Source organism: Dromaius novaehollandiae, chromosome 5 (genome assembly GCF_036370855.1).
Source record: "Dromaius novaehollandiae isolate bDroNov1 chromosome 5, bDroNov1.hap1, whole genome shotgun sequence".
Classification (NCBI taxonomy): domain Eukaryota; kingdom Metazoa; phylum Chordata; class Aves; order Casuariiformes; family Dromaiidae; genus Dromaius; species Dromaius novaehollandiae.
In genome coordinates, this window is record NC_088102.1 from 64,278,229 (window position 1) to 64,304,184 (window position 25,956).

Genomic DNA, 25,956 nt, shown 5'->3' on the forward strand with positions numbered 1-25,956 from the left:
GAAAAGCAGCAGCTTAATGCTGCAAGATCTCTTTCCCATTCCACAATTAAATATTCTTAATTTGTTCCTTCGTTTCAACTACAATACCTTATTTAAAATATTGCTGTGACAGGATGTAGTCTGCATTACTACATTTTGAATCAACTGCACAGGTGTCTCCTCTTGAATTAATAAAGTTACAAGTTTTGAGAAACAGTTTAATAACATGAATGACTAAGGAAATCTTGATACAACCAGTACCCTTTTCCTATGAAGTTGATTTCAGTAACCTTCCCTAGATGACGAAATTCCACTTTACAAAGGGCTGCAGAGGTCTGAAGTCATGCCTGACTTCTGATACTGGTTAGGCCAAAGGACTATGACAGCCTTGATAAAAAACTTTTCTACTTTGAATTTAACTACTTAAAATGATAAAATCTCTAGAGTATGTAGAATAGCCATGTCTTGGCCACTAGGCATTCGTGCCAGAAATTACAATATTCTGTCTAAAGAGGAATCTTATTATTAGCAATATCACAGTCCATCAGCAGAACTCCAACTACACTGCAGAAACACTAATAGTCGCTCTGTAGCTGAGACGGCATCGAGTTTTTTACAGAAAAAAACCCCATACTACTTTTCTTGTGAGAACTGCAACATAACTCCTCCAAAATTATAGCTGTAAAAGCTGTTCTAAAAGTCACACACACATCAATATGTCTAAAAGTTACATTTCAACTAAAAATAACAGTCTGAAGAAATTATCTCATGGCAGCAACTGCAGAATTATTTAGCTCTACTCTGTCTATACAGCTGAAGCTCAATTAAATATCACACAGAAGCAATACTCAAATTTATTTTTGACTTAAGAGTCTTCCTGAGGCAAACACAAAAAGAACGACCATTTTCTAAAATAGCTACAATTAGCTAATTTCCCAGTGGAGCTGAAATCTTGGGCTTCTCTTGGCAAACATGGCTAAGACATGACATTCCTTCCTTTTCCTTGCCAACCAAAACCACACAGAGCTCTCCCCTTGCCCCCTCGCAGCCTAGGGCAGTGGGAAATTGTGGATATCCTTAGGAAAGAGGCCTCTTGTCAGCCTAGGGTAACTGCGGAGGGCAAGGGAAATTGCTACCATATACAGTTTAACCACGGATTCTAGTTTCACATTTGCTGTTACATATCTTAAACTACAAGAATCATAGGCAGTATTTTCTTTGAATTTCTCTAATAAATCCCAAATCTGTTAAATCTGAGAATGATAAATTATTTCAAAGGAAGTGTTTTTCAATCACAAGGAATACTATTTATGATGAATGTCTGGGTCAGATCTTCTATGTGGTAGCATAAAACAAACAAGAAATTTGTAACCGGTTTCAACATAAATGCTATTAATCCATAAAATTCTCACCACTGTGAAGTGTAATATAAATTTTGTCTGAATATGGAAATGCTCCCAAGAAACTGCAGTTATGACTTACATGGATACCAAAAATGAGTTACAATATGGCTCAAGAACAGTCACCAAGATAAACTCTTGAATTACGTAATTCCATAATTTAAAGCAAACTGTGAGACCATCCCTCCTGAGGGACCTAGTTTTGAGAACTGTACCTTCATCACCTCACAGGCAAAGTCTAATCGGTATTACGAGCAAGCTTTAGAAAGCAATAGACGAACAAAACACTGGTGCTGCACCGCTACAGAACAGGCTATCATCAGTATAATCAGACCACATCTCCACAAAAATACCATACCGGACTTTATGACATAAGTTATTACTCTTTACATGTAACAGAAAACATAAGCCATTCCAAACACCCATGTAATTCACACAGGTAATTCTGACCTCTAGAAAATGAAACTTGTCTACCCAAAAGCTGAAGCTTTTCCAAGACTCTGTTCAAGGCTAAGGAACCATCAATTAAATGCCATCCCAGATGCACGCCAGATTAGATGAGTATGTCTCTGCTAACACACAAACTTAGCATGATGAACACTTATCCTCCTCACTCCATGGCAATCACAGAACATTTATCATAAACTGCAGTCTCACTTAGTTTAGTTTTCTGGAAAACATTCAGTCACCAGAATGCAATGACTAGAACGGAATAAAAATCCTAATTCAGCCCCTCTCTGTAAACTGTATTACTCCAATCAGAAATGGCCGCATTTTGAAAGATTTTGCACTGTGGATGAACTCTAAAATGACTGCAGAAATACTAATTTTATACAGTTAGGGCTGTCAAGTTATCAGCGGTTGGACACTATGTAAAGAACCTCTCATGATAGATACTGCAACAGAAACCAAGTGGCAAAGTCAGAATGACTTAGTGATGAAAATAAAGGAAACTACCCAATTCTACACACGTAAAATAGCATTTAATGATCTCTGTTGCAAACCACAGAAATGATTCATCTTATCTGAAAATTACTGAAGATGACCTTAATTCACATGCAGAACAAATTTTTAAAAATAAGAAAGAAATGGGAGAATTAAACAAAAACAGTTAAATGATGGGGAGCCAGAAGTTCAGTAACTTCAATTTATCTTTATTCCCAACAGGAAGGTGAAGACTTGGAACTCGCTCATGAGATTACATCCTGTTAAGCAGCTAGCTGTGGGAAGAAGAGAGTTAGGAGGTAGGCTCTGGGCATTCTGATCTCAAGGAGCAGGAAAGAAAAGGTGAGTGCTTGGCTAATGTACCTTTGGGAAGAAAAGGCTTTTACATCAGCTACCATTTACTGAATTGCTGTCGTCTTTAATTTCCGACCTATCCATTTCTATCATCATTTAAAAGGCCAGAAAAAAGGAGAAAGGCTACTAGACTTCAGCATCCTCCAAAATTAGGCCAAAGAACAACAATCATGAGCAATCACTGTGGTTGACCTTAAAGAGCTAACACTGGTTTCAATAAAACCCTGCTAGTACCTTTGACCAGACAGCCTGGTAGCTCTACTGATCTTTTTTCTGAGGGGAAAGCAGAGATACAAATATGCAAATGAGCGTGTGAATTTATTTCAAAAATCACAGAGACAAGTGGTTAAATGAACAGCATGCAGAAGAATCCTTGTTTCTATTCACAAATGATTCTTTACCACTGCAGCCTTGCAAAACTAGCCAGCACCACTGTACAGTCTACAGTTTAGGAAGATTACCTGCTGGGTACATTCTCTGGATATGAACATGTTAATTATTAACTTACTCTCTTATCCTACGCTTCAAATGTATTATAGAAAGATGAGTAATAGCACAAAACTCCTGCTCCAACTGAGATTTTTCCCTCCCTTTGTTATTGTTGCACCATGAGAGGCAGGGACTGCAGATTTAGACACAATAAACAGAGATTACATTCCTTTATTAAGGTGTGCCTGAAACCTGAGATCTTTCAGCCACAGAGGTATTGTAACACATTCCCTCTAATTATTACGCAGTATTACAGTCTTCCACAGTAGAAACAGTAATTTCATCATTAAAATTCAATCCTTTCTCTATAAAACTGTTCTACAGCGCTCCTGGAAAGATTTTTTAACAGAACTGTTGAACCAAAGAGGCATCCAATAAGAAGCGTGTAGCATTAAGCTTTACCACAGCATTAGCATTTATCACCTTTCCACATGGGCATATTTTTTGTGAATTGTTAAGTTTTAAAAGCAGAACTACAGTAGAAATATCTTTCTTTATTCACCTTATGCAATTCTGGAAGAAAATATTTAAAATGATCCATGCTTTCCATAAATCTGTGTGATGAGTTCGATTCCCAGCAACATAGATATCCAATTCCTATTAAATGACTGAAATATCTCAATACATCTCAGTTTAAAAATCTGGGGTTACAACTTAATTCTTCCAGGTAGCAACATTCTCAGAACATGTAGTGTCTTAACAAATCAAAAATAATTGCTTTGAATAAATGCAGACTTTGAAAATCTAATTATAAAGTCAGGTACAAATCACTTAAAAACTGTATATATGTTTTTCACTTCCTTAATTCTAGGATTTCATTAATTTTTTTTCAGAAAGCAAAACAAATTTTTCTATTTGCAACACAAGCACCATGCTACAGCTTTATATGCAAGCGCATTAAAAGATAAAACACGATATACCTGCATGATACCTGGTAGAACGGATATCCTGGTAGAGGAACAGAGTTTGAAAATCCAGACTGACTCGACATTGCCTTCAGGTATCGTATCCACTTAAATCACTTCCATATTCCACGTTAATTCCTTACCAAAAAAGTGTGTGTGTGTGTGTGTGTGTGTGTGTGTATCCATCTGTACATCGGTTCAGAGCTAACTAAAAAGAAACCAAGTACACATTCACAGGTCTTGAAAATTCTGCCTGCACATTAAACTGCTTCCTCAGTGGTGAAATTCCAAAAAGCCAACACCCTCATGACATCACATACTACAAAATCATAAACACACAGTTGTTTCAGTAAAGCAAGGGCAGCCTGTCGTTTCTGACTCGACATAAAATCCTGCACCGCATTCTTCTTGAAAGCAGTGCCTTTCAGGCTGGAGAAAGGCAGAAAGACCTGCCGTCTTAAACAGCAGCCCTGCTTTGGCAGGCAGCCAGCAACCAGCAGAACTTATTGCCAATGCCGCAAATCCCTCCTATCAGCTAACGAAGACCAAGACTGCAGGTGAAACGTGATTTTAGCCCATGACAAGAATTTCCTTGAAAATGCGCAAGATCCACAACCTTGACCTTAATGACAATTTTTTTTCTAATTTCAGTTAAATACACAATACATACTATTATCAGCAACATCAAATCACACTACTGCACATTACCGCAGTATAAAAATCATTCTGAGTTTTTTCCCTCTGCTAGAAAAGAACCATATCACACTACACCCACAACTATGGGGAGGCAGGAGGGAAGGGTGGGCGGTGGAATCTTAAGCCACAGTATTTAAGCTGTTTAACATAGAAATAAAATTATGTGCATGCACTCTAGTAATATTCTACTACAACATAAATAAACCAAAGAAAGGGATATACAGTAGACAGGTAAGTCACATGAAAGTTTATTTTATGCATGCCTGCCTTAGGAAATGAAAAGACAATTGAAAAACAGGAAGAAACGTGAGTAGCCATAGTAAAGCCTAGTGACGTGACTAATGGCAAATATAATGAAGTGATTTCATATCGACACTAACCTTAGGGTAAAGGATTTGTACAGTGCCCTCACATGAAGACTTGCTTAAGTTTTAGCAAAATATTAAATAGGACAGATTTAAAATGTGTTCCATTATCTGTGGTAATTGCACTGGAGAACATGAAAACGTTGGATTTAATGCATCCACACCATGACATATTATTTATATTTTACCTCTAAGTTTTGGGAAAAGACTAAATTGGTCTCACTTGTTTTATTATGAGTTGCTAATAAATATCTCAGTCATTAAGCCAATGGTACAAAACTTGGTGGCTATTCCAGATAACTTTTAAAGACTGACTTAAAAGGATGGGAGCTTGTGCTTCTACCTTAATTTTCTCTTAAATTTAAGAGTAAACCTGATCTCAGCAAAGTGTTTGATTTCTTGTTCAAATCCACATATAAGGTTAGAGGAACCTCTGACTAAATCAACTGTTTTTTAATACTGTTTAACAACACTATGGGGTTTTACATTGCCTAACTAGTATCTCTCAAGGTGTAGGAAAGGGGGCTTGACCCAGGGAACCTGAAATGACCATTTCACATGCAAATAAAACAGCAGACAAAAAAAGCAATCAAATTCTACACAGTAAGGACTTGGTCCTCAAAAAATTGAGAATGCTTATCGATTAGTTCTGCAAACTATCATACACAGAGCTCAGTCAAGTAATTGCCTGTTTCTGCTAGCTACAACATGGGGAATCCCAGGCCATTTCACACAGTTAACACGATGTGCACTTGCATGCAGACTAATGTGCAGATTCCACAGGCTGCTGTGGCACCCAGAAAGCACCCATTTCTGAAGTCCTATAAAAATGCCAGAATATTACAACCAGAAGAAAGTTTGCCCAGAAAAGTAATTTATTTTATTAGCCCAACTGATATGGTTGGAAAATAAACAAGCTTTTGGGCAAATAATTTTGCAGAAGTTTTTATACCTCTCCTGGCTGTAGAGATAAAGCTTAAAAATGCAATTCAAGCACAAACGATGTTGTGATATCAGCTGAATTTTACAAACAGTCTTGAAAAATAATCTTTACAATCTCTGCCACATATAGCATAGAGAATTAATTCCAGACACCACTACTCTCAAAAACCACACAGATAACCTCAATTAGATGGAATGGAATCGGTGATTTGGCCAGGCCTGGTAGTTTTCTCTTCCTCTCACATGCATACAACTTTTTGCTGTTATGTTAAGTGCTGTTAGTTTTCATCCCTATTCTGTAGCTGTTTCTTGACATATGGGACAGGCCCATATAGGACATTCAGCCATGCTGCTGTGGTTGGACCTGACAAGCCATCAGGTAAACTTGCATCCTGTGTGTTGGCTGATTTTTTATTTGGTGCCTACCTCCACTGATAATCACAGCATGTCAGAATCCCATTAACACATTTATTCAATAATTCTCAATAAAGAATAATTCTGATTAGTCCCAACCAGGATTTAGGGCATTGATTTGCTAGCTGAAGAGAATGTTAGTGTTAAGTCATCAGACTAGAGGCTTACAAATCAGGAGTTTCAGAGCCTGCCACCAACTTGCTAACTGTTTTGCAAAAATCACTTAGCTCCTTAATGCCTTGCTTATCCACAGAACAAGGAAAATACTGACTGGCAGTAAAGGAATGATGTGAGGTTAAACTTTTTTTGTAATTAAGTATTGAAATCCTTTGATTAAAGATTTATGAAGCGATAAAATAGCTGTAGTATTCTGAGAGGAAAAAATGTGTGGGAGTATTCAGAATAGAGCTTTCTTTTTTTCTCCTGCTCCTAGCAGGAGACACAACAGAAGCATCATTGGTCTGAAATTTCAATTTAAATATAAAAGCCATTTAAATGTTGAAATGTGGTGGAAACTACACAGTTTTTAAAGGGTGCACAGCATTAAGCAGCATTTAAAGAAGAAAATAAGTGAGATCACAATAGGCAGACAAAGCCTGAATTTAAGATGATCTCTACGGAGTCAGAATTCTTCATTTATAATCATTATATCAGTTCAGTAATTTGGAAACAGGAAGGGAATTCATGGCTAAGAGGGAGAGAGAGGAAGAGAAAATCTGTTAAGAACCAAAAAACACCTCCACACAAGGATGCACATCACTTTTCTAGTGCCCCTTTAACTTCTTTCCACAAGCAAGCTTGATTATAGTACAGAACTACTTTTGAGATCCACATTTACCTGCCAAACACCAGCACCAATAAGAGAGACAAATGGCTTCATTCCAAATGCAGTCACATTCATTTGAATTTTACTTCCATGTTTTGGAGCCAAACAAACTTATGGGAAAAAAGAAAAAAAAAGACACTAGTATTGTTTGGCATAGCAGATCGTGTACTACTTACTACTTAACTGGAACAAAACCAAAGAAAATAAGCTTGAGGCACAACAACTGTGTGTTCCAGAACTCAAAATGACCTTAATAATTAAGTAACTGACCTGCTAGCCATTACGGCATTTAATGCTGCTAGTTGAAAATACACGTAATATAGTAACTGAGGTGTAACTGCACTTTAAAAACCTAGGCTGAAAGACCGGAGAAATGTGGGGGTTTTGTTTTGTTTTGTTTAAATACAGTAAAAAGTTCATGACAATATTCAGGTATTTCAGACAAGTAAAGTTATTGGTAAATTAATGGAAAATAGCTTAAACTAAAAAGGCAGACTGAAAGAGAAAAACTAATCTCATTACTGGAATCTAAATTAACTTCATCAAATCTAGAAGTAAAAGCAGTCACATTGCAGACAGTTATGTGATATAACATTTTATACGCATTTTGATATATCCAGTTAAAAAGTAGAATGAAGTGTCATGCAGAAATTATTGTAACACCAATGACACAAATCAGTAATTTCCTCACATGCAAAATGCTGTATTGGGTATTTTCCTTCCCTGCTAAGAAATGTATTGCAGACACTAAAATAGATGGAAAAAAATACAGGAAATGTAGAAAAAAACCTTGTATGAAGTCTGAAAATAGCAGTATTCTTTACAAAGAAAATAATACAAAGATATTCAATATAATGAATAGTACTTAGAAAACTTAACAGAAAGCTTTCCCTTTCTGTACGAAACACAAGAGCAGGGAAACATTCAACAAGACTGAAACACGGTAAATTCAAAACTGATAAAGGACACTATCACTGAGGCCCCTAAACTCATCCAGAGTCAAAGACTAATTGGACATTTACATAGAAAACAAAAATATCCGGAAGTGATAACAGAAGAATATTGGAAGGAAAGAGAACTTGAGAACAAAACCCTCATGCTTTGGTGAATACGCTCACTGCTACCTACTAAAAACTGTGAGAAAACATCCATCTGAGAAAACATTGTTAACATCCCGTTAACGAAAGGCTTTGCACTCCTCTGAGGCAGACTACTCATTCGACAATAACACATGTTGTTCAAACTTCTTGTTGTTTAAACAACTGAACTAAGATCTCTTCTTAGCCTAGGTTCCTAAGAAAACCCAAATCATCACTGTCATATTTGGGGGAAGAATCCTATTCGAACAAACCTGCATTTACTTTTGATTCTTCTGATCAATTTTAGTTATTTTGACAGATGACTAGAGATCTAAAAGATAAAGATCTCCAATTTCCTGACAACAGGGGGTAGAAAAAGGGGGAATCCCAAATTACTGATGTCGTCAAGAGAAAAGCTACAGCCTAAACTCACCCTTCATCAAACACCAAGAAAAGACTGAAAGAAGTGGAAAAACCAATGCTCTGACCACAAAAAGCTTCAGCAGAGGTTTAGACTGTGTTAAGCATCACAGAAAACAATTCTGAAATAAAACTGTTAGATACGCAGATGCAGAATCAGCAGACCTGTTGTTGTTTCCAGGTAGGTATCTAGTGAAAAGTAAAGAAAAGTGAGCAACCTCTAAAAGAAAAAAGGCAGTACATGAAGATGTTTGTATTTCGATTTCAACTAAACCAGGTTCTTCAAAGCAAAAGATGCACGCACCTTTCCCCCCCTCTCCTGGCCCCCTTCCAAGCTTTAAAATTTCCCCTATTTACCCGCCCTCCTAATACTTGGTTTCTCTGTTTACATTCCAGTAGCTTTCAATTCCTCTCTACCTCCATGAACTATTTCCAGTAAAAGGTCTTCTGTTAAGGCAGCCTTCTTAGCATATACATAACACTATCCAGGCAGGTCTATTTAACAAGCTCATTCAGCCTGATAGTTCATTTATCTAGCCTAGACATGGCTGCCTGTTACCCACCCTCGTCCTCTATCAGCTTTACATCATTCCCAGTCGACACTTGAAAAAGAAGTCAATATTCTACTGTTAAAGAGCACGCAACCGCCATTAAACAGGTAAGAGTGGCACACTTCACAAAGATACAGGAATTTTCCCCAAACTTCTCCATATTTTCCCCACCTTACTTCCATGTCCCAAAATATGTCAAGTGATGATGACAAAACTGACCCAAAGGGCAAGGCTCGTAAGAAACGCAAGCATCGTCTTTTCAAGGAGCATACTTCTCAGTTTCTCAAGCTTGTCTCTCCATTTACTCTCTACACTTTGCTAATTGCTCATTCATCTTTACAAAGAAGCAGAGTGAGTGTAAAGCTACCCTCTCAAACTGAATACTGGAACACAAAGTTGGCATCTCTTATGACACAAAAAAATCCTCGAAAGTTTCTTCTTTTACGGTACTTGGGTAAAGGAGCAAGATCTCCTTTGGAAGGAGCTGCTCAGAGTTGCAGCTGCGCCCCTTGTCAGCCACTGAAATGCTGAATGGGTCAGAAGTGTGTGGGGGGGGGGGGCGGGATTTAACTGTGGGGCTAGGTCCTCTGAAAGTGCATATATTCTCTTCCCTTGGTATGCAGGTACGAGATCAAAACTCCATCAGCTATGCCCAAATACCAGCACCAGAAACAACATACATAGTTTTAAGACTTTTCAAGCCCTATGCAATCCTCTGTTACCTGTGTACCCATGGGCCTGCTTTCATTCCTCTCAAACAGAAGTGAGCAGGGGAACATAGCACCCTCCACAGAACAGACTCAATGCCCAGCCTTTCCACGTAGTGGCTGAAGTCCATTTGGGGATGCAAAACCGCTCACAGAAGTTTAAAGCCTAGCTACTACAAACAGGCATTCTTTGCTTTGCTTTAGCGAAGCCTCTCAGTAGCAAACTGCTTGATTTTTTCCCTTCCTACACTTCCTGAAAGAGGAAAAATGGGATTCCCAAACTTAATTTTCCAGATACCAAAACATGCAGAAATTATGCAGGACTTGGCTTTCATCTGCTTTTGCTACACTCACAATCTGCAGAAGGGTTACTTCGAAGCAACCTGCATACCACGTGAAGTTCCTGAGAAAAGCATCATTTGCAATATGAAATGCCAATGCACTCCTCTCTGCAACCATGCAGGCTGGAATAGCAGATGAAACTCCTTTAAGTAGAAGAAAGAGGACCTTGAAGAGCAGAGTATCCAAAATTTAAGGATTTTTTTTCTATAAAGGATTAGTCCTTTGAGGGATATAAAAGTACAATGAACAGCAAGATCAAGCTATAGCTTCTGGATGCAGTATATACATGCATAGTTTTCTGCATCCAGAAGGTTAATTTTCTGCATCCAGAAGGTTAATTTTGAGATGTCATAAATGAAAGCAAGCAATTCTGTTTCATTCCATGCTCCTCTTCAGAGGCACAGACTTGAACTACAGGATTTTCCCTTTATTATCAGGGGTGATACCACAACAGAACAGTGACCCTAATTTAAGATTAGTTGCTCTCTGAACAGAGGCCAGCTTCCACACGTTCTAAACATCATGCCAGGAATCAGTCATTACAAACACATACTAAAAAGCTAAATTCTACTTGATGTAAAATGAACTTCAAAAGGCATAAACAGATATGGAAGAATGCCACAAAGTATACTTTATTTTGCCTATTGGATTTAAAAAAAATCTGTTTTGAACATTGCTGTCAGAATCTGAAACTAGCTTTAAAAAATTCCTACACCTGAAACAAAACATAGAATTATCTCTAAACATTTCCTAGAATTATTTCTAAACATTTGTGAATTCATAGTGGAGTTACTGGAACTGATGTGTCAGCTTACTACCTTAGTCCTTTCAGACATTCTTACTTGAATTAAGAAATAACAGGTTTTTTAATATATTTTTTCCATTCCAGAACAAAAAGTTATCAAATTATTAAATTCTCATCTAAACATAAATTGGATGTTTTCAGCCCAAACTTAAGACTGCTTTTAGCTACTTTATCTAGACAGGCTGTAAAGATGCTCAAAAAAACCAATAACAGAGCCCTGACTTGCAGGACACACTAAGCAGCACTATCCGAAAGTCAACACTGCTAAATGCAGTTATGGTGCAGTCTACCCAGCCTCCATAAATCTGACAAATTCTAATTCTACATGAAGTCAAAAATCACAGTTCCTGGCACGGATTATACTTAAGATCCCATGCCTGCTCTGCTTGGCTGTGCGTGCTGATTAGTACTTGTAAGCACATCTTCTTGGCCTTTGTGCCCAAGCTGGAGATGGCACTCCTCTCCCCCTCACCACTCTACCTGGATCTTGCCACTCTCCATTTTTACAGGCAGCTTGAGGCTTCATTCCTTCCACTCTCCTCTGGATGCTCAAGACATTAATATTGCCATCATCCCTCTATCATAATGTCCCATGGGACCTACAGACACCAGGTTTTAGCACACTACTCTGTCCAGTCTGTCAATCTCCTAGCATTACACAGAACAACACAGAACAGCACTGGAGGGCCACGTAGAGGTATGTACCAGCAGCAATTCTGCCCCATTCAAAAAAGGACCCTTTAGGGTGAAATAGGTCCTCTGTTCAGGGTTACTAGAACAATACTATTTACCACTGTGCCTCAAAGCAAAAGGAGGCATGCAGCCATATGTAAAACCCGGATCACTGAAGAGCCAAAACAGAAGCTCTTATATCCAGAAAGAATCACCACCCACACAGCTCTTGCGCAATGGTGAGTTTTATGCTCCTGTTGCCCTATTCCTGGCACATAATACCTTTGAACATTTTTTTAAATGAAAAAAAAAAACCCTCCATTTCTGTTTTCAGTTGCAACATTTATTTTCTGCTAACTTGCTTATTCTGAATGTAGAAGGCTGGATGGGCAACTACGAAATTGGGAGTGAAAAACTAAGCTCACAGGCCAAAATAAGCCATTTAAAGAGCCTTGTGCCATAAAGGCCAAATAATTTCATTTGACAGAATTATTTCACTTGTTCTCTATCTTGGGTATCTTTCACCACCACATTTCAACTGTCAGCCAGGAATTCTCAATGGCTTTCACAAATATTGCATGATAGTAAACTAGAACTGAGCCTAAAAATCAGCAATCTTGACCTATTTTTCAGATAACCAATGCATGCTTCTTCAGCAAGCATTCAGGCAGACTGCGCATGGTGGCCAAAGATTCCCGAAATACAGCTTCACAAGCAACTGAACAAGGCTGGCATCCTGCCAATCAGAGAAAGACCCCTATCCTGTTGAACTGCAACAGTGAATCGTCCTGTCTGCAAACCTACAATCACAAGTTGCTAAACAGCCACGTACTGTTCTCAGCCAGGCCATTCTGCCCTATGGCTGGATAAATTGATCCACAACAGTTTGCAGAATGAGTGAGAAAAATCCCACTTGCCAACACAAAGCTTCAGGATGTCTGCTGCGGCAGAAGAGGAATACTTGAGCTGTAAATTAAGCTGGTGCAAGCCATGAAGCTTCACAGAGGCAAAGTCACTGCACTGATGGTGACGTAGATAGGAAGGGGTAAATACCTTCCTTATGACTTTGCCACTCTCTCCAACAGCAACTCCCACTGAGCCAATCAGCCACAACTAACCTGCAACTGGAAGCTACTAGCTGCCAGAATTCAATTGACATGCTATCAACAGTCAGAGGCATGCACATGCTGGTTATTCGGTACTTGCTGAGGTAGATGAACTTTGCACATGGACAGTCTGTATTGTACATCTTTGAACTTAACCTGCCAGGGATTACTTAAACTTTGGGTTGATGCTGTCATCCCCAACGCAAGCAGAAAATGAGAAACTCCATCACCACGTTCCTTCTGTATCACTCCCATGACTCTTGCCCAGGACACAGAATAAACATATTTTCTGGCTACACTCGTACTCATTACTCATTGCCAGCAATCAGTCATCTGCCTGCAAACTAAAAGAGAGAAACCTCTGTTGCCAGAAAGTAAAAGCTTCACAGGCCACAACATAGGCTATGACACCATGCTACATCACACGAGCCTGTTCAGTCTTTCAGTCTGGCAGTTCCCCTCACGCTAGCTTCGGAAGCGGGTGGCTAAGGACTAAACACCTCTTTCCCCAGCACTGCAGCATGCACAAAGCAGTGGGGCTGTCACCCGCAATGCACCAATGAAGTTTGGGGCTGGTATACCAGTCCGGTGGAGAAAGGCTACAGCATCTATGTACTTGAAAACTAGGACTACTATAGCTGCAAATCTGCCAGCAGCATTTCTGTCCAAAAAGAGCAGAGAATTCCAAAACAAAACAAAAACAAACAAGTCCCAAACTAACAAGAATCCCACCTAGTTCCTCGCAGAATTTCAAAATTGATCCATCTGTACAATACCTTTCTAAACAGCTCCAGAGAGCACATATTTTTACAGCATGTACCAGCTACCGTCTATCTTCCAAATGCCATTCGGGAGTGACGATTCTCTCTTCTGCGCGCTGCACCTCTAAACATAAGAGTGCAAATCTTGTCTGCTGCGGAATCAGTAGCTGTTCCACATTTCAGTTCAAAGCAAATTACAGAATCAAATTACATTATCTTACCGTAGGAGATAATTTCATAGTCTTAAATCTGAAATAACTTCTCTAAACTTTTTTAAAAGGGTTATTTTCGCATTTGTGAAGACACGACGTTACTAAATAATAAATATGGAGGGCCTGAAAAGGGATTAAGCTAGTCTATCCTACTTAAAAAAGATCTATACAGAATACAAACAAGTATTTGATGCTAGGTAACATGAGAATATCGAACAGAAGACTAAACAAAATGATGGAATTAGAAAGTTGAGTCAGTCTAATAAGCTTTAAAGGGATAAACTTTTGATAAAAACTAACAGGAAATACAGTATTTTGCTGCGTACGGATGCATGTAAACTGGACTAAAGTGATTAAATAAAAAGTCATTTACAAATATATGTAGAAGCCACTGGTTTCTGGAATGCTGATACTACAGCAGTTTTTAAAAATTACTTAGAATTTAGAAGACAGCTCTGGGCTTCTCTCTATCATACCCCAAATAAATCTTCATTTACCTGAGCTACCAGAAAGTACATGTCTGTCTTTGCCACAGACATACTCATATTAATAAACAGATGCCTACTTAATGACATCCAAACTTCAGTTTGCTGCCCCTGCATGAGGGCTCCACAGTATATACTGTGCATCTCACAGGCTTGCAAGTAAGGAAGGCTGCATCTGTTTTTGATCTTCAGGATAAAACAAGCAAAGTTTTCTATGTAAGAAAACTGTCATGGTGTCTTTTTTTACCTTAAAGGTAAGTACTTTATATTCAGGGCCCTAATGAAAGATACTTACCCAAAATTACTGTAAATCCAAAGTTATCCAAAATAAACTGTAAATAATGCCTCATAAATTGTGCAAATCACATACCAGATCATAGAAAAGTTTTACAATTTAACAAAAATGAAACTCAGTCATTTCAAAGTTGGTAATGAGTGTAATTCAATGTGCCTCAAACGAAAGAGAGTAGAAAGAAACTGTAGGGTGTACAAACCCCTGAAGTCAGGATGATAAAGGCAAACACTTCCAAAACAAGCTCTCCTAATTAAGGCTTCTAAACCAGAGCTGGCTTGCATTCATTTAGTATCATTGTTACAAGTAATCTGAAATACTCATGATAAAATATTTTTAGTATTGCCACTATTTGACTCTAGCATATTCAAACCAGCTGAAGGTCATTATGAGGATAAAAAAAAAACCCTAAAGCTCAGACAAATGAAAGGCAACAAACTGATCCCCAGAGTTACACACAAAATTGAGAACTTGATTTTTTAAATCAGTTAAAGGTTATTTCTTTGTTTAGAACAATTTATTACAACCTGAACATTAAAAAGAAACAGACCAAACTCATCTTGTTCTATTAAGTCTAGTGAATTCTACCGATTTGTCCCCACAGGCACACCCGGACTTCTAAAAGCAGGGTGGGTGTTTTTTGCTTGTAAGACAGGAAGGTTGTAAACATAGTTTTAAACAAGCTTTTGTCATCTCAGTCTCCCTGAAAAAACATTTCTTTTGTTTAAGTAGACAGACAGCACTAGTCATTATACTTATATTTGTTCACTGCACCTAAAAATTTTCATTTATATAGCAAAACATTTTCATTTGGTAGGTCAATCCATACGTCAGTAAATGGCAATTCAGTACTACAAACAAAACTAGAGTTAAATCCAACCTATTCCCTGAAATTTAAATATTTCATACTCTTCTGTTTCAATTGTCAACTGTTTAACTCTTCATTTTTTGGTATAAGAACTAATTTTATTTAATTTTGACATATTCTTTGTCATGTCATTTTAATCTGAGAAAAAAAAATAATGCTCATGAATCCTTTAAACTGTTATGCTCTTTTGATTTCCATTATAATATGCACTCTTGAAATGGAAGAAATTAAACTTAACTACGAAATAATGCAATATACAATACCTACTCATGGTCACACTTAAAAAAAAGGGCTACATAGAATTGTAAAAGAACATAGATTTATAGAAACAAAACAAAATAAACATCTAACAGTACTAGGCATGTCAGCGAGCAAGGGAAGAGGGGCCACATGCTTTCCAAGGACATGGGAACCATTACTAAACAGAAGAGGGAAAAAAAAAAAGCCACATACAACATGACCAGGACCTTCCTTAACACACACACACACACACACACACACACACACACACACACACACACACACACACACACACACACACACACACACACTCACATACACATACAAATAAAAGTCATTAATTATATTTTGATTTATCTTCTAAATCCTGTGAAATGAATCATGTTTACAACAGCTGAGTAACCTTAGGTTCTCTGCCTGAAATTGAAAAGTTGCATTTCTTCTCTTGAAAATGACAAAGAAAATGTAAAGCATGTAGGCTCAAACCTGGAAAACAATACAACTTAGTCATTTTAAGAACTAACTAGACATATTCCAAGATGAGGCGTATTTTCATGGAACTTTGTAACCGAGCTTCTGTTTGCTAAAGCAGTCTAATTACTTCAGAGGCATTAGAAATACTTTCACTCTCTTAATAAAACCTACTTAAACACTTCTGAAATAATGAAAATATTTATTCTGTTTGATAAGAATCAATCATCGGTTTGCAGGCAAAGTCCACAATGAGCAGAAACGACCCTACCCTTCTCTCCTCAGTATCTTTCCCAAAGGCGGAATGCAAGTACTGCAAGACACTCAGGGCGTTAACAGTGTGTGCCAGCAATATCCAACACAAACTGCCCTAATTATTTCAGATAACAGTCCTCAACTTCCAGGCAGGTATTCCAATCACAAAATGAACTTTGAAAAACAGGGCACTAAACAAACACTGCACATTTAAAGTTACAGAACAGAAAACTCAGAAAAACTTGTAAGAGATCACCACAAAATTCTTACATTATCTCAGGCATTTAGTATGCAAAACACAGGAAAACAGAGGGTTTGAAATGAACCACTGCCACCTTCTTGCAAGGACTAAACAACACATACCTGTGATAATACTTTTTCCGCAGCAGTGTTTATGGACCATTGGCTTCAGTCAATCATTAACCATTCTCATGACTAAGCCTGAAGCATTGATAAGCATTCAAAAGTGAAGCACAGTCATTAAAAGAACCAAGCTTCCCCTCTCTCTATTTGCTTGAAAAAAAAAATCATTAATGCCTCCACTCCTCTCTTTCTGCCTAGGGGAGGGCAGAGGAGAGAAAGGGGAGGGCAGAGGATAGAAAGGGGAGGGCAGAGGATTAGAGCAGAATACCACCTACCACACCATCATCATTTCTACCCAACAGGTCATCTACACACAGAAAAAGAACTAAAACTGGTTTCTACAATAATTTAGATTGTTCAGACTGGCTTAAGAGAAACAAAACATACTTAGCTTGTTTTATGTAACTGATGCAAGTTTGAACATTAGATGTTGGTTGATTTTACACTGATTTTAAAACTGCTTGCTCCTGGAGATGCCCTAGCATGACCACATCCCATTTAACACTATCATTCAAGATAAAGGCAGTATAAATATCAAATGCCAAAGAAACTGTTTATAATTATGATATTATTTCCCAGATTATTCCTAAAAAGAGAAAATTGACTTTATTAATAGAGTTAAATTATTTTAGTTAATTCTCCACATTAGTCCTTGGCCATGCAACTTTGCTGAGACAAACAGAAGCTTTGCATAATTATATTTGAAGACAATCATTTTCTGGATTTCCTCCCATCTAGAACAAGTTAATCATCTTGTTATATGAAGCCAAATTAAACATCATCTTTCAAGAAAATATCACTCTCCAGATTAATGACTTTAACCAATGCCGAAACAGCTACTGCGAGCATGGTTTTAATGGACGTTCTTATAGAACTGGAACGCTTTTGGAATGGGTAGATTAAATCTGTAGATTTCTCCTCAGAAGCACGAAGCAAAAATCTCTTCAGTTTTGTGAGGTATTAAATTTATTAAGAGAGGCCAGATTCCTACTTTAAAGCAACCAAATTATCAGGAATTACTATATTTTAAAACTGTTTTAAGTCAGGCCCTTAAAAAAAAGAAAATCAATTTTTACTCCTCACAAAATGATTTATTTTCCATTCACTTAAATATGTTTAAAACTGTTCTGTAGAATGAACACATAAAACAATCAAAAACTCACACGAGAGCTGGTCTTGGTAAGTTAACATTACTTTGTCTTAACAACAGCCCATGTTTAAATAATTATCTAACATTTTATGTTATTGCAAGTAGTTCACATCGTTTCTATTAATTTGCCTTTAAGCTCTTCCCAATATATTTAGTTACAAGAAAAGTGTTTGCCTTATTTTCTCTTTAAAAAAAAAATGTTCATTTTATATTACATACAATGAAACCAGTATTCTTTGAGGAACTCAGCATATTCTCTGCCATTTCTATCAAAGCTCAGATGATGTATTTTATACGGATTCTGTTACACTGCAGATATACAGAGAAGCCTTTGTGAAAACAAATCATTTACAACCACACCACTATAACGCTTTCAGTATTTGGAAGGTGGGGGTTATTTATCATGAACTCACTGCTCTGGCTTTACTCTCATTGTTGACATGCTCTCCACAACTCCTTTACTTTACAGTTAATTGCAGGTGCTCACAAAGTTTATTTAAAAAAGAAACAAAGAGACCTCTGCTTACTACAAATTATTTTAGACTGGGAATCTTAATATGAATGAGTCATCACCAAAATTACTTTTGCTTTTAAATGATACTTATATGATGTTACTTCACCAAACATGTTGCAGACAGTACTTCCTAAGGATACGCTAAAACCAGAAACAAGCAGATAGAAGGCTTAGAGCAACATCAGGAAAAAACTGTAGTATTTCAGCTGCACAGCGCTGACAAACTTTTACTATATGCAAAAATAAAAACCTTACACTACTCCCTACGTCATTCATTCCCACAAACCAGAAGGGGCAGAAAGGGATGAATTCCGTTTTGCAGTGCTGCCACTACAATTGATGAAATCCCACCTTCCCATCCTTCCAGTCATTCTTCAGAATCAACCATAAATGCCTTGTCCATACTGAGCCATCAGTAATATTATAATGGCTCTGGAAGTATTGAAGGACAACCCCCCCCCCCCCAATACAACTCTGATGGACTTCTGTAGACCAAGAAAACATTTCCCCTCATGCATGACATTACTGGTACTATAAAGAAATTACAGATAGAATACCAGACACTGTATGAACTATTAGTCTTTAAAACCGTACATAATACTTTACATTCTGATTTCTTCCGGTATTTGACTTTGTGAAATACATCCTAAAAAGTCAAAGTCATTCTCAGGTTACTTCTGCTCCAATAGATTAATTTTGTCATCGGAAACAAAGAAAGAATACCGTAATTGCATTATAGAAGTTTCCAAGGCTGTGCTTAGCCTAAAGATGCAACGTAAACTTCACATCACAAATGAGGTGGCTTTCTAGGAGATCTTTCCTTTTGCGTAGTAGAGCAAAAACAGAATTATTAGGACTTAGAAAGTTACAGAAGGTGTCTTAGACTTTTTTCTCCAAAATGTCAGAAGTATACTGCAGGCTTCACTGAGTTTCTTAAAAGAAAACAAAACAAAAACAACACAAAAAACCAAAAACCTAAACACCAGACCTACCCAGACCAGTAAGAACTCACATTTAACACTTCACCTTTACTTTCCAAATGCTTATGCTTCTTTAAAGAAAGATTTTTAAAGATTTGTAAAGATTTTTTGTGAACTGATTTATTTATTCAAAATATGCTATTAATTCTGCAGGCACATTCAAAGAAATTTAAAAGTAGCTTCACTAGTCTTAATTTTAAGTTGTTTAAATAATACAATCAGTACCTCTGTGCAGAAGCAACTACTTGCGATACAATTTCCTCTTGATGGCAGCATAAACCATTCTGATGAAGTACTAAACGACCACATATATTCTTATATGGAACAGTGAGATCTAACTGCTCTGGTAAAAAAGTCACTACTTATAAATTCCCCCCCACACCCACATTACCATTTCTATATTGCTTTACAGTCTTCTTATTTGGTTCCCAGAATTCCTTGGGAACATTACAGTACTTCACACATACGGTTAGTTTATCAAGAAGTATGAGGTACTGCACTAAAGAATATTTAGACATGTGATGTGTAATTTTATGCATCTACGCCATAGATTTTGTATTGCTTAAAAGCTCTATTTTGAAAAGTCGGTGACAACTGTAGAATCAATGTGTTTGCATGGGTCACATCAGTTGAGGCCTCACGCAAGATCTATGAAATTCAGATGAACAATTTCCCATCAACTTTTGTTTTTAATCATTCTGCATTACAAAAAGGACAATGCTATGACTGCAAGTACTCAGTGATTTTCTCAGAAGAAACAGTAATTTAAGAACTAACTGTAAAGACTGAAAGTTTTATTCACTGATCTTCCAGAGTATAAAATATTTATAGCTAGTAGTATGATTTTATAAGGTATGAAATTAAACAAGCTTAGATTTAAACTTACAAAATATCAATATACATATTTATAATAGAATACCTATATTACTTAAGTCTGTGCTGATTAAGGACAGGTTTGAGATTAAAACATACATGCTTGGAAAGACATTCACATAACTTTGGTTTAAAGGCTAATTATTACTAGGGCAATTCAAACTTCTCAGGCTTAGATTACTGGCTGCAGGGGAGGTGTTGCTAGGCTACTACCTCCAGCTCATCATCTCACACTTACAGAGGTCAGTCACTGTCCCCTTCAGAGCAGCCACCATAAATGTACATGTTTTTGTTCCTTAACCCAGTTGTATCAAAACAACCCTTGTTTTTCAAAAAAATGTTATGACAGAGTATAAGGTAACCCACGTCACTGACAGACTGGGTTAGAAAGAGGCTATATATGCAGTTTTGCTGGCTGATCCAATGGGACAGTAAATCTTGGAGGGGAGAAGACAGACAAGTAAGAATCAATGACAAAAAAGAAAGTGGTACCATCTCTTGCTTCTGCTCAGTTCCAGCAAGAGCCTTGTATACATCTGCAGCCATAAATGTGCACTAAGCCCCCCCCCCTTGTTTTGCTTTGAGAACACCCATGCAGAGTTTAAACACTGGAAGCACATCTTTATTTACTTCATATTCACTTTACTGACTATCCTAGTCATGCTTAAATATGCCTACGTATCAGTTTGCAGTTTTACATTATCTCTGATTAGTTATCCACTGTTTAAAGGAAGTAATCTTGTGACTCTGTCAAACTGAAGATAAATTGCCACTCACCCTATTTCTAGACATTTGATGAAGACTGAAAGATCAGACATTCACAAAGGAAAGGGGGGAAAAAAACAGTCGGTTCTGGATAAAATAGAGGCTGGAAGAAACACAGGGGACCCTTTTTTTTTTTTTTTTACCCTTTTAAATGCCGATTGCACATTTTAGTTTCAGAAGTTTAACATGCAGCACATTTTGGAATACTACAGCTTGCACGACTTGGCACTCTTGGACAGAGTAAACAAATGTGCTTACCCAAAAATTTAACAGCCAAAAGCAGTAGTGAAAGTTTTTTGGCAGAAGTTAAGCATTTCCTTAACAATTTTTTTTTCATGTCTTGGCAGTTCTATCTACACTATGGTAAGGAAGGTGGTTACCATCCATTTTCTCAAATCAAAGTCAGATTACACCGAGTGAAAAAACTGACCCTACCTTTTTTGGTATTTGAGGGTTAACAGTAAGATTAAAACAAACCCAGCTGCATCTTCATTTCTAAGCAATGTACTTATGCACAGTAAAGAGACATTTACCACATCAAAGGAACAGTAGCTTTATAAGCAAAGCCCATTTCCTTGACATTTATGGTTTCTACTAGAATTATTATTTCTCCAGAAATCTCTCATCTTATTCCCCACATACCCTTACAAAACACCTGTTCTGGCCAAGGCAGAAGAAGAGCTTTACCACATTTCCATTGCTAACAGGATTTTTCAAATGCACAACAACGATTGGGAACAGCTAGGCTTCAGAAGAGGATGGCCTCGTTACCAGTAGCAAAAAACAGAACAAAGGAAAAAGGCAAGTTCTTCATCAAAAACAAAAGTTAGTGGTTTTAAAGACAGCAGCCTAAAATCAAGAGTTTGCCTCTGTTATGTATATTTGCGTGTATTGTATTATATCATAGCGACAACGTAATAATAAGTGTCCTGTGTTATTTTGTTAAAGTAATGTGAGTTTAATTCAAGAAACAGGATGAGGTCAATGGATTTATGTGAAAGAATTACTCAGATGTAATTAGAAACCATGACTTCTACCATTTTCAGCAAGGAGCTTCTTCAAGTACATAATGAAATATTCATGGCCATATTGTGACAGAAGAGCTTAAAATCAATTGATAAAAAGTAAGAGGAACTGCACGACAGCTTGTCCTTTCAATTAAAACAAACAAACAAAATCCACACACAAAAGAGTATCAGGCAAGCCAAAGCCTCATTCTCAAGCTAGTAATTTTGTCTTCCTCTAGTCTTGTAATGAAAACTTCCCACTGTTACAGAAAATACTACTTTTATAGAGATATAACAGTGTAATAAATATAGCATGAAGAAATTTTCTTCAAATGTCAAACAAAAGGCTTCTTTATATATGACCATAAGTCATTGAACAACTGCAAAAAAAACTTTGCAGATTTAAATAACAAGGAAAGTAACATTCAGCATTAGATTCAAAGCATGACCTAACAACTGAAAGTACGTAAATACAGAGAAAATGCATAATGCATGTCTGACAGTAAACCGATCAGTAAGCTGGAGGCACTCTAGCATTAGCCAGCATAGTACAGCAGTGAAAGAGACAAAATTCAATGACAGGATACATTCGGACAGGTATTTCCAGAAGAGACAAGGAAGTATTTTAAGCAGTCTTTAACTGTAAGAGTTTCAGCAACACTTTATCAAGAATATCATGCACAACTCTACGCTATCCAGATTTAAAAAACATCAAATAGTTGCATGAGAAAAGAAGGACTTCCTGTATGACCCAGGAAACAGATCAGGACACAAGTAGTCTGCCATCTGCAGCAAGCTAGGGCACATGTATTTTGCAAAACATAGCACAAGGTAGAAAAGCTTAAGTTAAGAACCAAGCTAGTGTCTGAACCAGACTGACTAAAGATGCAACAGTACAACAGATCTGATAGCCCTGACATAGCATCATACAGATGAGACTATACTACTTTTGGCTAAAAGTTAATGCCTCTGACTTCCATTGCGCTGCATAGGTATACCAGCTGGGCACTCTACCCAATCTGCTGCACAGTGCAGACATGCATTAACATGTAGCTTATTTAACACCCTATTTTGTGGAGTGTAAGAGTGCTTTGTTTAAAAAAAAGTATCAGTAATGCAAATAGCAGAGAGGAAGAAAGTTACCTACATCAAACATGGATGGCAGGAGACCAGTAGATACTAGATTGCCATTAGTAAATACAAGCCAAAACTTAAAACAGAGCACCCCAGCTTCCTTCATTTCTAACACAATTTGGTAGGTACAGGAGAACGAGAGGGAAAAAAAGAAAGAAAGAAAGAAAGAAAAGTTATTGTTAAGATGCAGATTAACCAGTCCATCAAAGAGTTTATATGATGTGATGAAAACCAGAGGACTTGACTCACTGAGTCAATAGTGGCTCACAGGCAACCTGCCTGTTGTCTGCAAAAATCAGAAAAAAATTAAGTCATGGTAAAATTGTCCATATAAAGAATTCACGATTGTTTGTAAATATCAATAAATATTTTGCATTCTGTTATATCTCTGAAGCCATGAAACCTCTCAGAACATGCGAACACCTACCTGTGAACCTCAAAGTGTGTGGTTTAACAAGCAAAATACATACAGTTACAATATGAATGTATGCATTATGTACATGGTGACTGGAGACACTGAAACTCAAATGACAGTTTTAATGTTTTTGAAACAACAGCAGTAGGGTAGGACTGATGATAAATTGTGATTTTGCTTTACATTTACTATAACGAGCTGTCAGAACCAGCACTGCTATCTTACTGCATAAACATTTGTAGAGGACAAGATGCCTGAGTAACATTTTGATGATTAAACATTAGCATAAATAATAAAACACATTTGTGATGCACAATACCCATGCTGCAAATGAGTAGGCTATATACTGCATAAATTCATAACATTTTTAGAAACATGGATGGGTGAAAATAAGAAAGCAGAATGAAGAATAACTCTGAATTTTTCTTACTTCAAAAAACTGTTCCAAAATTGTAGTATAGCCTCATATTATTAAGATCACATATTAAAATAGCTTGTCTTACATGTTCTTATTATAAACACAGAATGTAAGTATTAAAAATGCCACAATATTCAGCAGGGGCAGCTAAGACTAGTCCTGACAAAAAGTCAGGCTCTGTATTAGATCTTGTTTGTCTTCCACTTCCCCAGTCTTTCTCTATAAGCATCATCATCCCACATACTCTTTAAAGTCAGATGAAAATTACAGGAATCTCACATTTTATAAGCACCTTTCTAGTCTGAGAACTAGGCGACTCAGAATTGTAATGAAATAAACAGTTGACCCAGGAAAAGAAAGTAACTGAATCCAACTTTTACTGAAGTGATAATGCTCCACCTATTTCAATATTTTTGTTAAATTACCTGTAGAAAAAAAAAACATTTCTTGGTATTGACTTGTTCTTGCTAAGTTCTGGTTATATTTAAAAAAGAAGAACTGGAGAACGATAGGTAACTCTAATGTAACTTTAGATACAGAAGCAGCATCGTCCTATTTAATCAGTGTAATCAAACAACCCCAGGCAGAGTAAGAACTTAAGGGAAAGGAAGAATATTTATTTTTTATTTAAAAGTCTGTCTTACATTCATAGTACATAATCATACTTATTTCTTAAATTTTCAGTAAAACAGACATATTTTAACATATTCTGTACAAGTCCAAATATACTACTGTGCTAGTAAACTGCTTAGCCAACTGTGACCTATCAGAACGCAGCAAGCTGAGCCACAGAGAAGCGATTCCACCTACAGTACTTCACTCCATGGTGAAAGTCAGCTAGAACCATTCAACCCATCACTGGGTAGAAGAGCTACGGGAAGACAAAAGCAGCTCAATATCCCTTCTAACCTTTTTATTTCAGCTTATCACATGTCTGCCTTGATAACATTATTTAAATAGGCTAATACAATACCTATCAGAAATCTGAAACAGCAATTAATAAAAGCTTGAGACGTGAAGTAATACATTCTGAAATTAAATCAATTCCAAGATTTGAAATAAGCCAAAACATATATGGTAAAAAGCTCAACTTTTCACATGCTAACATTACCATCTTAACCACCATCTGCAAGCTCCCAAAGGATGCCAATATCCTCAAATATACAGCAGCCATCCTGGCAGCTGATTCTCCAAGAATCATTTTATAAAAGAATAAGAATTTTTTCTTCTACCTTTTGTTTAGGACAACAGTCTAAAACTCAAATTCTCAATTTTCCAAGATAACATAAATGTTCATTACAGCTTACCTCTAACAGAAGCTTCCCTTGGGACAGACAATTGGTTGGTAATAATTTTTCTTTCCCTTGAAACACAATGGTGATGCAGTTAGAGCAACACATATCTGGATAGCCGAATACTATCCAAATACTTCACATCAATAGGTGTGTCTTATTCATATTTACAGCCCACAAACATATGGAATACAACTGACAATGAAAATTGAGAATACACTTACAGAGCATTTTCTAGTCTATAGTTCAGTGCATCTGGAATTTTTTAATTGTTATTTCATGTTGTAATCAATCTGCATAATTTCAAACATTTTTAACTGCCAGATCCTATAAACAAAATCTTAAGGAATCATAAAAAGGCAAAAGATTCCATTAAGATGAAAGGAGAAACATTCTTCTCTCAAAAAGAGAGCATGCAATGGGTTAATCAATAAGCAAACACTAAAATTCCACAATCCATAACA

General features: G+C 36.9%; 1 protein-coding gene across 8 annotated transcripts in view; it reads right to left on the reverse strand.

Moving 5' to 3' along the window:
* Nucleotides 1-25,956, reverse strand: part of PLEKHA7 (pleckstrin homology domain containing A7) — a 160,885-nt gene that overhangs the window by 102,046 nt on the left and 32,883 nt on the right. For 2 of the 8 annotated variants that reach the window (XM_026104508.2, XM_026104505.2), the window contains exon 1: nt 4,088-4,473. The exons of 5 other annotated variants lie outside the window; for them this stretch is intronic. In XM_026104508.2, the coding sequence (XP_025960293.2) occupies nt 4,088-4,158 (71 nt within the window). In that variant the 5' untranslated portion in view covers nt 4,159-4,473. Of the gene's footprint in view, nt 1-4,087; nt 4,474-25,956 lie in introns of those variants that run through there. One more of the 8 variants, XM_026104506.2, reaches the window with a different exon arrangement.